General features: G+C 43.4%; 1 protein-coding gene across 1 annotated transcript in view; it reads left to right on the top strand.

The window, feature by feature from the left end:
* The window catches only part of LOC115161897 (son of sevenless homolog 2-like), an 80,118-nt gene that overhangs the window by 30,374 nt on the left and 33,233 nt on the right, over positions 1-16,511 (top strand). The window contains exons 5-9 of the mRNA XM_029712713.1: positions 8,383-8,526; positions 10,544-10,654; positions 11,758-11,856; positions 12,337-12,464; positions 14,585-15,322. Of these exons, the coding sequence (XP_029568573.1) occupies positions 8,383-8,526; positions 10,544-10,654; positions 11,758-11,856; positions 12,337-12,464; positions 14,585-15,322 (1,220 nt within the window). The remainder of the gene's footprint in view (positions 1-8,382; positions 8,527-10,543; positions 10,655-11,757; positions 11,857-12,336; positions 12,465-14,584; positions 15,323-16,511) is intronic.

The following is a 16,511-nucleotide window of genomic DNA, read 5'->3' as shown; positions in this document are numbered from 1 at the left end:
TCGGGTGGAAACAGTATAACAGCTTATAGACACCTCGGGTGGAAACAGTATAACAGCTTATAGACACCTCGGGTGGAAACAGTATAACAGCTTATAGACACCTCGGGTGGAAACAGTATAACAGCTTATAGACACCTCGGGTGGAAACAGTATAACAGCTTATAGACACCTCGGGTGGAAACAGTATAACAGCTTATAGACACCTCGGGTGGAAACAGTATAACAGCTTATAGACACCTCGGGTGGAAACAGTCGCCGGGTTATAACCTGCTTATAAACACCTTGTTGGGGTTCGTTTCCTTGTTCCTTGTCAATCATTGGCTCATTGGTGAAATTAGCATTATGACAATATCTTTAATTAAATCGTTCAAAAACCTTTTATTAATTTAATTGCAGACAGAAGTTGACAATCAGGAACATAGCCCGCATGTTTCCCAGGAAGTTCTGCATCAAACAAAAAGTCTCAAGTTGTTTTATTAAACCCAAAGTCCAGCCCTAGTGACGTCACTGCCAAGTCATTATCTTCTTCTCAACACTGAAAGTCGTGTTTATATAGCTGTCTAAAAGCTCGGCAGTCCCAAGTTGTTTTAATAGTGGAATGTCTGACTAATCTCTTGTCTCTTACACTCCCCTGCAGAGTTCTGTCTTCACAGTCACACATTTCTCAGGCAGCTTCTTCATAAGAAGCAGAGAGACTAGAAAAGAACTGTGGAACAATATTTAACCTCATAATGTGTGTGTGTGTATATATATATATTGTTAATCTGTAGTCTAGGACCCTATAAATGTAAGGAGGGAGGGGTCTTATAACCCCTCCCCTTCTATTAGTACAACATAAGCATAATCAATTATTCTAATACAGTTTAAATGTATTTGGCTGAGGTGAATGTAAACTTACGACTTCAACTGTATATTCGAACAGTCAGCTGAGTCGTATATTACACCAGTCTGAGTCGTATGTATTCGAACAGTCAGCTGAGTCATATATTACACCAGTCTGAGTCGTTTGTATTCGAACAGTCAGCTGAGTCATATATTACACCAGTCTGAGTCGTTTGTATTCGAACAGTCAGCTGAGTCATATATTACACCAGTCTGAGTCGTTTGTATTCGAACAGTCAGCTGAGTCATATATTAGAATAGTCTTAGTTGTATATATTAGAATAGTCTTAGTTGTATATATTCGAACATTGTCTGTTGAGTCGTGTACTGTACCAGTCAAAAGTTTGGACACACCTACTCGTTCAAGGGTTTTTCTTTATCTTTACTATTTTCTACATTGTAGAATAATAGTGAAGACATCAAAACTATGAAATAACACATGGAATCATGTAGTAACCAAAGTATTAAACAAATCAAAATATATCTTAAATTTGAGATTCCTCAAAGTAACCACCCTTTGCCTTGATGACAGATTTGCACGCTCTTGGCATTCTCTCAACCAGCTTCATGAGTTAGTCACCTGGAATGCATTTCAATTAACAGGTGTGAATTTCTCTCCATCTTAATGCGTTTGAGCCAATCAGTTGTGTTGTGACAAGGTAGGGTTGGACGTAAAACACACCACCAGGCTGTGTAAGGGGCTCCCGAGTGGCACAGCGATCTAAGGCACTGCATCTCAGTGCAAGAGAGGCCCTGTGTGTAGTTAACTGACTCTCTCTGCCCATTCATCGCCATTTTACCTGTTGTTGTTGTCTTAGCTGATTAGCTGTTGTTGTCTTACCTGTTGTCTTAGCTAGCTCTCCCAATCAACGCCTGTGATTTATTTATGCCTTGTATACTGTTGTTTTAGGATAGTTATCATTGTTTTAGTTTACTGTGGAGCCTCTAGTCCCATTCAACATGCCTCAGATACCTCCTTTGTCCCACCTCCCACACATGCAGTGACCTCACCCAGTATAACCAGCGTGTCCAGAGATGCAACCTCTCTTATCATCACTCAGTGCCTGGGCTTACCTCCACTGTACCCGCACCCCACCATACCCCTGTCTGTACATTATGCCCTGAATCTATTCTACCACGCCCCGAAATCTGCTCCTTTTATTCTCTGTCCCCAGCGCACTAGACGACCAGTTTTGCTAGCCTTTAGCCGTACCCTCATCCTCCTCCTCTGTTCCTCAGGTGATGTGGAGATTAACCCAGGCCCTGTGTGTCCCCAGGCACTCTCATTTGTTGACTTCTGTAATCGAAAAGGCCTTGGTTTCATGCATGTTAACATCAGAAGCCTCCTCCCTAAGTTTGTTTTACTCACTGCTTTTAGCACACTCCGCCAACCCTGATGTCCTTGCCGTGTCTGAATCCTGGCTTAGGAAGGCCACCAAAACATTCTGAGATTTCCATCTCCAACTACAACATTTTCCATCAAGATAGAACTCCCAAAGGGGGAGGAGATGCAATCTACTGCAGAGATAGCTTGCAAAGTTCTGTCATACTTTCCAGGTCTATGCCCAAACAGTTTGAGCTTCTAATTAAAAAAATGAATCTCTCCAGAAATGAGTCTCTCACTGTTGCCGCCTGTTATAGACCCCCCCTCAGCTCCCAGCTGTGCCCTGGACACCATATGTGAATTGGTTGCCCCCCATCTATCTTCAGAGTTCGTTCTGTTCGGTGACCTAAACTGGGATATGCTTAACACCCCAGCAGTCCTACAATCTAAGCTAGATTCCCTCAATCTCACACACATTATCAAGGAAACCACCAGGTACAACCCTAAATCTGTAAACATGGGCACCCTCAGAGATATTATCCTGACCAACTTGCCCTCTAAATACACCTGCTGTTTTCAATCAGGATCTCAGCGATCACTGCCTCATTGCCTGCATCCGTAATGGGTCTGCGGTCAAACGACCACCCCTCATCACTGTCAAACGCTCCCTAAAACACTTCTGCGAGTAGGCCTTTCTAATCGACCTGGCCCAGGTATCCTGGAAGGATATTGACCTCATCCCGTCAGTCGAGGATGCCTGGTCGTTCTTTAAAAGTAATTTCCTCACCATCTTAAATAAACATGCCCCTTTCAAAAAAATGTAGAACTAAGAACAGATATAGCCCTTGGTTCACTCCAGACCTTGACCAGGACAAAAACATCCTGTGGCGGACTGCAATAACATCGAATAGACCCCGCGATATGCAACTGTTCAGGGAAGTCAGGAACCAATACACACAGTCAGTTAGGAAAGCAAAGGCTAGCTTTTTCAAACAAATTTGCATCCTGTAGCTCTAACTCCAAAAAGTTTTGGGACACTGTAAAGTCCATGGAGAATAAGAGCACCTCCTCCCAGCTGCCACTGCACTGAGGTTAGGAAACACTGTCACCACTGATAAATCCACGATAATCGAACATTTCAATAAGCATTTCTCTACGGCTGGCCATGCTTTCCTCCTGGCTACCCCAACCCCGGCCAACAGCTCCGCAGCTACTTGCCCGAGCCTCCCCAGCTTCTCTTTCACCCAAATCCAGATCGCAGATGTTCTGAAAGAGCTGCAAAACCTGGACCCGTACAAATCAGCTGGGCTAGACAATCTGGACCCTCTCTTTCTAAAATTATCTGCCACAATTGTTGCAACCCCTATTACTAGCCTGTTCAACCTCTCTCTTTCGTATCGTCCGAGATCCCTAAAGATTGGAAATCTGCCGCGGTCATCCCCCTCTTCAAAGCGACCCAAACTGCTACAGACCTATATCCATCCTGCCCTGCCTTTCTAAAGTCTTTGAAAGCCAAGTTAATAAACAGATCACCAACCATTTCGAATCCCACCGTACCTTTTCTGCTGTGCAATCCGGTTTCCGAGCTGGTCATGGGTGCACCTCAACCACGCTCAAGGTACTAAACGATATCATAACCGCCATCGATAAAAGACAGTACTGTCCAGCCGTCTTCATTGACCTGGCCAAAGCTTTCGGCTCTGTCTATCACCGTGTTCCTATCGGCAGACTCAATAGTCTGCCGGTTTTTCTAATGACTGCCTCGCCTGGTTCACCAACTACTTCTCAGATAGAGTTCAGTGTGTCAAATCGGAGGGCCTGTTGTCCGGACCTCTGGCAGTCTCTATGGGGGTACCACAGGGTTCAATTCTCGGGCCGACACTTTTCCCTGTATATATCAATGATGTCGCTTTTGCTGTGGGTGATTCCCTGATCCACCTCTACGCAGACGACACCATTCTGTATACATCTGGCCCTTCTTTGGACACTGTGCTAACAAACCTCCAAACGAGCTTCAATGCCATACAACACTCCTTCCATGGCCTCTAACTGCTCTTAAACGCTAGTAAAACCAAATGCGTGCTTTTCAACCGTTCGCTACCAGCCCGCCCCACTGGCATCACTACTCTGGAAGGTTCTGACCTAGAATATGTGGACAACTACAAATACCTAGGTGTCTGGCAAGACTGTAAACTCTCCTTCCAGACTCGTATCAAACATCTCCAATCCATAATCAAATCTAGAATCGGCCTCCTTCACTCACGCTGCCAAACATACCCTCGTAAAACTTACTATCCTACCGATCCTCGACTTCGGGCGACGTCATTTACAAAAGAGCTTCCAATACTCTACTCAGCAAACTGGATGCAGTCTATCACAGTGCCATCCGTTTTGTTACCAAAGCCCCATATACTACCCACCACTGCGACCTGTATGCTCTAGTCGGCTGGCCCTCGCTACATATTCATCGCCAGACCCACTGGCTCCAGGTCATCTATAAGTCTTTGCTAGGTAAAGCTCTGCCTTATCTCAGCTCGCTGGTCACGATAACAACACCCACCTGTAGCATGCACTCCAGCAAGTATATCTCACTGGTCATCCCCAAAGCCAACACCTCCTTTGGCTGCCTTTCCTTCCAGTTCTCTGCTGCCATTGACTGGAACGAACTGCAAAAATCGCTGAAGCTGAGACTTACATTTCCCTCACTAACTTTAAACATCAGCTATCTGAGCAGCTAACCGATCGATGCAGCTGTACATAGTCCATCTGTAAATAGTCCACCCAATCTACCTACCTCATCCCCATATCGTTTTTATTTACTTTGCTGCTGTTTTGCACACCAGTATCACTACTTGCACATCATCATCTGCTCTTCTTTCACTCCAGTGTTATTCTGATAAATTGTAATTACTTTGCTACTATGGCCTATTTATTGCCTTACCTCCTTATGCCATTTGCACACAATGTATACAGATTTTTCACTGTATATATACTTTTTTTTTCATATTGTATTTCTGACTACGATTGTTTATTCCATGTATAACTCTGTTGTTTCTGTCGCACTGCTTTCCTTTATCTTGGCCAGGTCGCAGTTGTAAATGAGAACTTGTTCTCAACTAGCTTACCTGGTTAAATAAAGGTGAAATAAAAATAAAATAGAGGTGTCATTACAGACTCTGGTTCAATTCCAGGCTGTATCACAACCAGTTGAGTTTGGGAGTCCCATAGGGCAGCACACAATTGGCCCAGCATCGTCCGGGTTAGGGCTTGGCCATGGTAAGCTATCATTGTAAATAATAATTTGTTCTTAACTGACTTGCCTAGTTAAATAATAAATTAATTAATACAATAAATTAATGAAAGAGCTATTTGACCAAGGAGAGTGATGGAGTGCTGCATCAGATGACCTGGCCTCCACAATCACCCGACCTCAACCCAATTGAGATGGTTTGGGATGAGTTGGACCGCAGAGTGAAGGAAAAGCAGCCAACAAGTGCTCAACATATGTGGGAACTCCTGCAAGACTGTTGGAAAAGCATTCCAGGTGATGCTGGTTGAGAGAATGCCAAGAGTGTGCAAAGCTGTCATCAAGGCAAAGTGTGGCTATTTGAAGAATCTAAAATATATTTTGATTTGTTTAACACTTTTTTTGGTTACTACATGATTCCATGTGTGTTATTTCATTAGTTTTGATGTCTTCACTATTATTCTACAATGTAGAAAATAGTAAAAATAAAGAAAAACCCTTGAATCAGTAGGTGTGTCCAAACTTTTGACTGGTGCTGTTAGTAGAACGGACTCTACTGAGTCCAGTGCCGTTTAAGACGAGCATGGCCTTATTTCTATTACAGCATATTGGATGACTTTCATTCATGTTCCATTCAACCAGTTCAATGTAACAGTGATAGGTTTAGGATTAGAGGTCAACCGATAATGTTTTTTCAACCTATTATTATTTCAATACTTATTTATTATTATTATTATTATGTATTTATTTATTTTTAAAAATTGTGTGTAATAATGAAAATTACAACAATACTGAATGAACACTTATTTTAACTTTAATATAATACATCTATGTAGTCTCAAATAAATAATGAAACGTGTTCAATTTGGTTTAAATAATACAAAAACAAAGTGTTGGAGAAGAAAGTAAAAGTGCAATATGTGCCATGTAAAAAGCTAACGTTTAAGTTCCTTGCTCAGAACATGAGAACATATGAAAGCTGGTGGTTCCTTTTAACATGAGTCTTCAATATTCCCAGGTAAGAAGTTTTAGGTTGTAGTTATTATAGGACTATTTCTCTCTATACCATTTGTATTTCATATACCTTTGACTATTGGATGTTCTAATAGGCACTATAGTATTGCCAGCCTAATCTCAGGAGTTGATAGGCTTGAAGTCATAAACAGCGCTGTGCTTCAAGCATTGCTAAGAGCTGCTGGCAAACACAGTAAAGTGCTGTTTGAATGAATGCTTACGAGCCTGCTGCTGCCTACCACCGCTCAGTCAGACTGCTCTATCAAATATCAATTCATAGACTTAATTATAATATAATAACACACAGAAATACGAGCCTCAGGTCATTAATATGGTCGAATCCGGAAACTATCATTTGGAAAACAAAACGTTTATTCTTTCAGTGAAATATGGAACCGTTCCGTATTTTATCTAACGGGTGGCATCCCTAAGTCTAAATATTCCTGTTACATTGTACAACCTTCAATGTTATGTCATAATTATGTACAATTCTGGTAAATTAATGACGGTCTTTGTTAGGAAGAAACACAGTTTCCCAACGAGCCAGGCGGCCCAAACTGCTGCATATACCCTGACTCTGCCTGCACTGAACGCAAGAGAAGTGACACAATTTCCCTAGTTAATATTGTCTGCTAACATGAATTTCTTTTAACTACATATGCAGGTTTAAAAAAAATATATATACTTCTGTATATTGATTTTTAAGAAAGGCATTGATGTTTATGGTTAGGTACATTTGTGCAAAGATTTTTATTATTTTTGTTTTTTTCTGCAATGCGCTTTTGTTAAATCATCACCTGTTTGGCAAAGTTGAAGTAGGCTGTGATTCGATGATAAATTAAAGTAACAACAGGTGGTTAGCCTGCCACGCAGTCTCCTCGTGGGTTGCAATGTAATCGGCCATAATCGGCATCCAAAAAGGCAGATTACCGATTTTGTTATGAGAACTTGAAATCGGCCCTAATTAATCGGCCATGCTGATTTTAATCGGTCGACCTCTGTTTAGGATACTACGTGATACTCTCTAATTGTCTCTGTACCCATCATGAGGTTGCTACAACATAGCCTATGAATGAAAAGTTTACAACGTAGATGCACACAGGTCGAGAGCAGTCTACTAAATCATGTATGTATTAGAACAGGGACCTGTGTACAAACAGTCAGTTTACCAACATTTTGACCATATATCAAAGCCATTTTCAGCCAACTCCAGTGTTAGACCATTACCACTGAACTACCGTAATGAGCTAACTGGCTAATCTGGAGCTGCAATGATGTGAAATCTCCATGTGGACCATCATAATCTTCCTATGCTTCACACACAGGCTGGACATTCACTTTTGTATCATAGAAGACTGTTCTGAAACTTTTCTGAGAAGTAAAGATTATTGTCCTGCTGCCCAAAAAAATACTTTTTAAAAATAAATCGTGAAACACTGAGGTTCAAATCACCAGTTTAAACACAGAAAATCCCCTTTTTGTTAAAACACTGGATTACATTTCACTTGGCTGCTGAAAACCTGAGCTGACTGGAGAGTTTTTAGTTTTATTTAATGGTCTGCTGTGGCTTTTCCTATTTGGGACAGACAGTGGCTAGGGTATCGTTTGAGTGAGCACGACCATACATAATTAACTCCGAACAGAAAGCCACATCTGTTGCTCCTGCCAAAATAAACTTTTGAACTGACTGCAAAAATATCCTGGAAAATGGCTTTGAGATGTCCAGGAAGTGAAAATGGCTTTGAGATGTCCAGGAAGTGAAATGGGTGAAATCATGAGACAACAACTTCCATATGTGAAGGATGATCTCCACTATCTAATGCCTTATCATCTCTTAAGGGCCGCGCGGTGTACCGTTTTGGGCCGTGTATTTCCATATTAAACGGACATCATGTTCCTCTCTGGCTCTCTGCAGGATGTGGAGGTTATCTTCAGTAACATTTCGGACATTCATGAGCTGACGGTCAAACTTCTGGGCCTGATAGAGGACGCGGTGGAGATGACCGCTGACACTAGCCCTCATCCTCTGGTGGGCAGCTGCTTCGAGGACCTGGCAGAGGTAGGACATCATACACAGCTAGTTCATCAATAACGTACCAGAGTGTTATATTGGGAATCTAGTTCATCAATAACATACCAGAGTGTTATATTGGGAATCTAGTTCATCAATAAGGTACCAGAGCGTTATATTGGGAATCTAGTTCATCAATAAGGTACCAGAGTGTTATATTGGGAATCTAGTTCATCAATAAGGTACCAGAGTGTTATATTGGGAATCTAGTTCATCAATAACATACCAGAGTGTTATATTGGGAATCTAGTTCATCAATAACATACCAGAGTGTTATATTGGGAATCTAGTTCATCAATAACATACCAGAGTGTTATATTGGGAATCTAGTTCATCAATAACATACCAGAGTGTTATATTGGGAATCTAGTTCATCAATAACATACCAGAGTGTTATATTGGGAATCTAGTTCATCAATAAGGTACCAGAGTGTTATATTGGGAATCTAGTTCATCAATAAGGTACCAGAGTGTTATATTGGGAATCTAGTTCATCAATAAGATACCAGAGTGTTATATTGGGAATCTAGTTCATCAATAACGTACCAGAGTGTTATATTGGGAATCTAGTTCATCAATAAGGTACCAGAGTGTTATATTGGGAATCTAGTTCATCAATAACGTACCAGAGTGTTATATTGGGAATCTAGTTCATCAATAAGGTACCAGAGTGTTATATTGGGAATTTAGTTCATCAATAACATACCAGAGTGTTATATTGGGAATCTAGTTCATCAATAACATACCAGAGTGTTATATTGGGAATTTAGTTCATCAATAATATACCAGAGTGTTATATTGGGAATCTAGTTCATCAATAAGGTACCTGAGTGTTATATTGGGAATCTAGTTCATCAATAACATACCAGAGTGTTATATTGGGAATCTGGTACGTTATTGATGAACTAGAGTGTTATATTGGGAATCTAGTTCATCAATAAGGTACCAGAGTGTTATATTGGGAATCTAGTTCATCAATAAGGTACCAGAGTGTTATATTGGGAATCTAGTTCATCAATAACATACCAGAGTGTTATATTGGGAATCTAGTTCATCAATAACATACCAGAGTGTTATATTGGGAATTTAGTTCATCAATAATATACCAGAGTGTTATATTGGGAATCTAGTTCATCAATAAGGTACCAGAGTGTTATATTGGGAATCTAGTTCATCAATAACATACCAGAGTGTTATATTGGGAATCTGGTACGTTATTGATGAACTAGAGTGTTATATTGGGAATCTAGTTCATCAATAAGGTACCAGAGTGTTATATTGGGAATCTAGTTCATCAATAAGGTACCAGAGTGTTATATTGGGAATCTAGTTCATCAATAAGGTACCAGAGTGTTATATTGGGAATCTAGTTCATCAATAACATACCAGAGTGTTATATTGGGAATCTAGTTCATCAATAATATACCAGAGTGTTATATTGGGAATCTAGTTCATCAATAACATACCAGAGTGTTATATTGGGAATCTAGTTCATCAATAACATACCAGAGTGTTATATTGGGAATCTAGTTCATCAATAAGGTACCAGAGTGTTATATTGGGAATCTAGTTCATCAATAACATACCAGAGTGTTATATTGGGAATCTAGTTCATCAATAAGGTACCAGAGTGTTATATTGGGAATCTAGTTCATCAATAAGGTACCAGAGTGTTATATTGGGAATCTAGTTCATCAATAAGGTACCAGAGTGTTATATTGGGAATCTAGTTCATCAATAACATACCAGAGTGTTATATTGGGAATCTAGTTCATCAATAACATACCAGAGTGTTATATTGGGAATCTAGTTCATCAATAACATACCAGAGTGTTATATTGGGAATCTAGTTCATCAATAAGGTACCAGAGTGTTATATTGGGAATATATTTCCAGTTAAAGGGTGTTGTTCTGCCTGTCATGGCTACCTACAATACCTAGCTCTACATTACACACATTCAGCAACACTTCTTGCCTACTTCTAGATTTCTTCTTTCAACTCCAGGAGCAGGCGTTTGATCCGTACGAGACCCTGTCTCAGGATATCCTGTCCAGACAGTTCCACGAGCACTTCAGCAGCCTGATGGCCCGGCCTACTGTAGGACTATACTTCCAGGTAACACACACACACGGTACCAGATGGCCCGACCCACAATAGAACTGTACCTCCAGGTAACCTAGTAGACATGCTACCTGGCACTGACACACAGAGAGATTATTTCAGAGATATACACTGTGTTGGTGTCTTAAACTCTCAACTGGAAGTTAACACGGGGGGTTTCCAACATGTTCGATGTTGTATGGTAATTTATAGCACGACTTTTAATGCTTCTTGGTTGGGGTCTGAGCAGATTATTTGTTGCGATTGCGAACGTAATAAAATGGTGGTCCGATAGTCCAGGATTATAAGGAAAAACATTAAGATCCACAACATTTATTCCATGGGACAAAACTAGGTCCAGAGTATGACTGGCAGTGAGTAGGTCCAGAGACATGTTGGACAAAACCCACTGAGTCGATGATGGCTCCGAAAGCCTTTTGGAGTGGGTCTGTGGACTTTTCCATGTGAATATTAAAGTCACCAAAAATGTGAATATTATCTGCGATGACTACAAGGTCCGATAGGAACTCAGTGAGGAACCCTTTCTGATTGGATGTTCAGTGTCCGTAACAAGGCCTGAGGTCATTATTTTGAAGGCTGGTTACACAGTCAGAGAGGGAAACTACAGATGAGACACACACACCCTATGGGCCCTGGTTAAAAGTAGTTCACTACATAGGGATTAGGGTGCACTATGGGCCCTGGTTAAAAGTAGTTCACTACATAGGGAATAGGGTGCACTATGGGTCCTGGTTTAAAGTAGTGCACTACATAGGGAATAGGGTGCTGTGTTGTCTGTCCAGTCCATATTTATTATGTTAGGTACTAGACCCTCTGTAGTCTTTCTCTCCAGGGTAATCTGTATTGTAATGTTGTCTCTCTACAGTAATCTGTATTGTAATGTTGTGTGTCTCTACAGTCCATATATATTATGTTAGGTACTAGACCCTCTGTAGTCTTTCTCTCCAGGGTAATCTGTATTGTAATGTTGTCTCTCTACAGTAATCTGTATTGTAATGTTGTGTGTCTCTACAGTCCATATATATTATGTTAGGTACTAGACCCTCTGTAGTCTTTCTCTCCAGGGTAATCTGTATTGTAATGTTGTCTCTCTACAGTCCATAGCTGAAGGTTTCAAGGAGGCGGTTCAGTACGTCCTGCCACAGCTCATGATGGTTCCTGTATACCACTGTTTACACTACTTTGAACTACTGCAGGTGAGTGTGTAACACACACACACACACACACCTCTGATCTCTATCTGATCCAGTAGAGACTGTCTGTTACAGACTTTGCCTAAGGATTAACCCATGTCCTACCATACCTGTATCTCTGTCCTGTTTCTCTCCTGCCTCACTTTCAGGCTTCAGGCCTTTCCAACACGTGTGTGTGTGTGTGTGTGTGTGTGTGTGTGTGTGTGTGTGTGTGTGTGTGTGTGTGTGTGTGTGTGTTCCAAAATACCTTTTATATGTCCTGTAATGAGGGAGGTGTTTTCACCAATAGGATTATTCAGGGAGCATCACTAGTGTCTATCCATACTTTATAGGGGGACAACTGTCCTTTTCATTCAGCCACAGACACACTTCTGTATGTGTCTAAGATAATAACGTTATTACCCTCCCCTGCTTGGGGAAATGACCTAATTAAAACCTGAACCTTAAGGCCCTAACGTTTCTCACCTTGTCTACTGCGAGCAGCAGCTGCAGGAGCACAGCGAGGAGCAGGATGACCGAGAGGGTCTGAAGCAGGCCATCACCGCTCTGCTCAACCTCCAGTGTAGCGTGGAACGCATCTACACCAAACACCTGCCCCGACGCAAGCCTGGGTACGAACCATACGCCTTCACAGCACAACCCTCTGCCGATACACCTACAGTACTGGTCCAGAGTTATTGATTTAAACATGAGCAAATAATACTAGATCAAATTCATTTTACAAATAATGAGGAAAAACTACATTCAAAAACAATATGACATTTTTATACGAATACAATTGCTCAGAGAAATACATTTAACAAGTAATAAAAATAAGATAGATGTCAAAATGATTGGATTCCCCTGTTTTCATTACTCCAGCACGCTGCCCTGTTTTCATTACCCCGGCACGCTGCCCTGTTTTCATTACCCCGGCACGCTGCCCTGTTTTCATTACCCCGACACGCTGCCCTGTTTTCATTACCCCGGCACGCTGCCCTGTTTTCATTACCCCGGCACGCTGCCCTGTTTTCATTACCCCGGCACGCTGCCCTGTTTTCATTACCCCGGCGCGCTGCCCTGTTTTCATTACCCCGGCGCGCTGCCCTGTTTTCATTACCCCGGCGCGCTGCCCTGTTTTCATTACCCCGGCGCGCTGCCCTGTTTTCATTACCCCGGCGCGCTGCCCTGTTTTCATTACCCCGGCGCGCTGCCCTGTTTTCATTACCCCGGCGCGCTGCCCTGTTTTCATTACCCCGGCGCGCTGCCCTGTTTTCATTACCCCGGCGCGCTGCCCTGTTTTCATTACCCCGGCGCGCTGCCCTGTTTTCATTACCCCGGCGCGCTGCCCTGTTTTCATTACCCCGGCGCGCTGCCCTGTTTTCGATACTCCGGCGCGCTGCCCTGTTTTCGATACTCCGGCGCGCTGCCCTGTTTTCGATACTCCGGCGCGCTGCCCTGTTTTCGATACTCCGGCGCGCTGCCCTGTTTTCGATACTCCGGCGCGCTGCCCTGTTTTCGATACTCCGGCGCGCTGCCCTTGCCAGGATAATGACTCTGAGCCTTTTTCTAAAATGTTTTATGAGTTGGAAAACACATTTAGAGGGATCTTAGACCATTCCTCTATACAGAATCTTTCCAGATCTTTGATATCCTTCATCTACCCTCTACAATTAAAACCACAGGTTTCCAATGGGGTTCAAGTCTGGAGACTGAGATGGTCATTAGATAATATAGATTTTTGTGGTAAATTAACCATTTCTTTGTGGATTTTGATGTGTGTTTGGGGTTATTGTCTTGTTGGAAGATCCACTTGTGGCCAAGTGTTTTTTGGTTAGAATGTCCTGGAACTGGGTAAAGTTCATGATGCCGTTGACCTTAACAAGGACCCCAGGACCAGTGGTAGGAAAATATCCCCATAACATCAAAGATACACCACCATATTTTACAGTAGGAATGAGGGATTTTCTACATACTGTAAGCATTGTTCTTTCAGAGGCCTAAACCATCGCTGGTGTGCGTGGCCAAAGACTAATATTCTTCTGTCCAAATGACAACAGCACCGGTCCAAGTACCAATGCTGTTTAGCTAACTCCAGGCGGTGCTATGGTCAGATTACATGAAAATAGAGATCTTTGGCCACGCACCAACGGTGGGGTTTGGCCTTTTGAAAGAACAATGGTCACCAGTTGCCCATCCCTGGTCTAGAGAGACCAGATTGATTCCTCAGTTTTCTCACCACCCTTTCTCTGTCTCTCCCCTTTTGTCTCTCTCTCTCCCCCTCTGTCTCTCTGTCTCTCCCTCTCTGTCTCTCCCTCTGTCTCTCTCCCTCTGTCTCTCCCTCTCTCCCTCTGTCTCTCCCTCTCTCCCTCTGTCTCTCCCTCTCTCCCTCTGTCTCCCTCTCTCTCCCTCTGTCTCTCCCTCTGTCTCTCCCTCTGTCTCCCTCTCTCTCCCTCTGTCTCTCCCTGTCTCTCTCCCTCTCTCTCTCTCCCTCTCTCTCTCTCTCTCTGTCTCTCTCTCTCTCTCTCTCCCTCTCTCTCTCTCTCTCTGTCTCTCTCTCTCTCTCTCCCTCTCTCTCTCTCCCTCTCTCTCTCTCCCTCTGTCTCTCTCTCTCTCCCTCTCTCTCTCTCTCTCTCTGTCTCTCTCTCTCTCTCTCTCTCTCTCTCTCTCTCCCTCTCTCTCCCTCTCTCTCTCTCTCTCTCTCTCTCTCTCTCTCTCTCTCTCTCTCTCTCTCTCTCCTCTGTCTCTCCAGAGAGCCCATGTACCGTCTGTACAGCCGTCAGGTGCGCAGCAAGCAGCTGGCCATCAAGCGGATGAACGAGATCCAGAAGAGCATCGACGGCTGGGAGGGGAAGGACATCGGCCAGTGCTGTTCCGAGTTCATCCTGGAGGGGGCGCTCCTCCGCGCCGGCGCCAAACACGAGCGACACAACTTCCTGTTCGACGGCCTCATGATCAGCTGTAAGGCCAATCAGAGTTCCCGACTCCCCGGTTCCGGAAGCGGGGCGGAGTTTCGTCTCAAGGAGAAGTTCGTCCTACGGAAAGTCCGCATCGTTGACCGCGAGGACTCGGCGGAGTTAAAACACGCCTTCGAACTCGTCGGTAAAGACGAGAACTGTGTGGTGTTCTGCGCCCGCTCAGCGGAGGAGAAGGGGGCGTGGATGGCGGCGCTGGTCACCCTGCAGTACCGCTCCACGCTGGACCGTATGCTAGACACTGTCCTACAGCACGAGGAGCAGGCCCAGCCCCTCCGCCTGCCTTCCCCGGAGCTTTACCGCTTCGCTGTGCACGACTCCGAGGAGAACATCGTGTTTGAGGACCGTGTCCAGAGCAAGACGGGGATACCTATTATTAAGGCTGGGACGGTGGTCAAGCTTATAGAGAGGCTTACATACCACATGTACGCTGATCCCAACTTTGTACGCACCTTTCTGACCACCTACCGGTCATTTTGCAAGCCCCAGGAGCTCCTGAGGCTGTTGATAGACAGGTATGGTACTCACAGAATTACAACAGTATATACACAGTGCATTAGGAAAGTATTCAGACCTCTTGACTGTTTCCACATTTTGTTATGTTACAGCCTTGTTCTAAAATGGATTCCATGGATTTTGTTCCTCATCAATCTACACACAATACCCCATAATGACATCGCAATACCCCATAATGACATCGCAATACCCCATAATGACATCGCAATACCCCATAATGACATCGCAATACCCCATAATGACATCGCAATACCCCATAATGACATCGCAATACCCCATAAGGACATCACAATACCCCATAATGACAAAGCATAAACAGGTTTGTAGACATTTTTGCTAATTTATGAAAAATATTTTTAAAAAACAATTACCTTATTTACATAAGTATTCAGACCCTTTGCTATGAGACTCTAAATTGAGCTCAGGTGCATCCTGTTTCCATTGATCATCCGTGAGATGTTTCTACAACTTGATTGGACTCCACCTGTGGTAAACTAAATTGATTGGACATGATTTCGAAAGGCACACACTTGTCGATATAAGGTCCACGTTGACAGTGCATGTCAGAACAAAAACCAAGCTATGAGGTCGAAGGAATTGTCCGTAGAGCTCCGAGACAGGATTGTGTCGAGGCACAAATCTGGGAAGGGTACCAAAAACTTTCTGCAGCATTGAAGGTCCCCAAGAACACAGTGGCCTCCCTTTTTAAATGGAATAAGTTTGAAACCACCAAGTCTCTTCCTAGAGCTGGCCGCCCAGCCAAACTGAGAAATCGTGGGAGAAGGGCCTTGGTCAGGGAGGTGACCAAGAACCCGATGGTTACTCTGAAAGAGCTCCAAAGTTCCTCTGTGGAGATGGGAGAACCTTACAGAACGACGACCATCTCTGCAGCGCTCCACCAATTAGGCCTTTATGGTAGATGGGGTCAGACGGAAGCCACTGCTCAGTAAAAGGCACATGACAGCTCGCTTGGAGTTTGCCAATAGTCACCTGAAACAAGATTGTCTGGTTTGATGAAACCAAGATTGAACTCTTTGGCCTGAATGCCAAGCGTCACGTCTGGAGGAAACCTGGCACTATCCCTACGGTGAAGCATGGTGGTGGCAGAATCACGCTGTGGGGATGTTTTTCAGTGGCAGGGACTGGGAGACTAGTCAGGATCAAGGGAAAGATGAACGGAGCAAAGTA

Source organism: Salmo trutta, chromosome 25 (assembly GCF_901001165.1).
Source record: "Salmo trutta chromosome 25, fSalTru1.1, whole genome shotgun sequence".
NCBI classification, from domain to species: Eukaryota; Metazoa; Chordata; class Actinopteri; order Salmoniformes; family Salmonidae; genus Salmo; species Salmo trutta.
The sequence above is the reverse complement of the archived record's forward strand: the minus strand, read 5'-3'. Positions and strand labels throughout refer to the sequence as shown.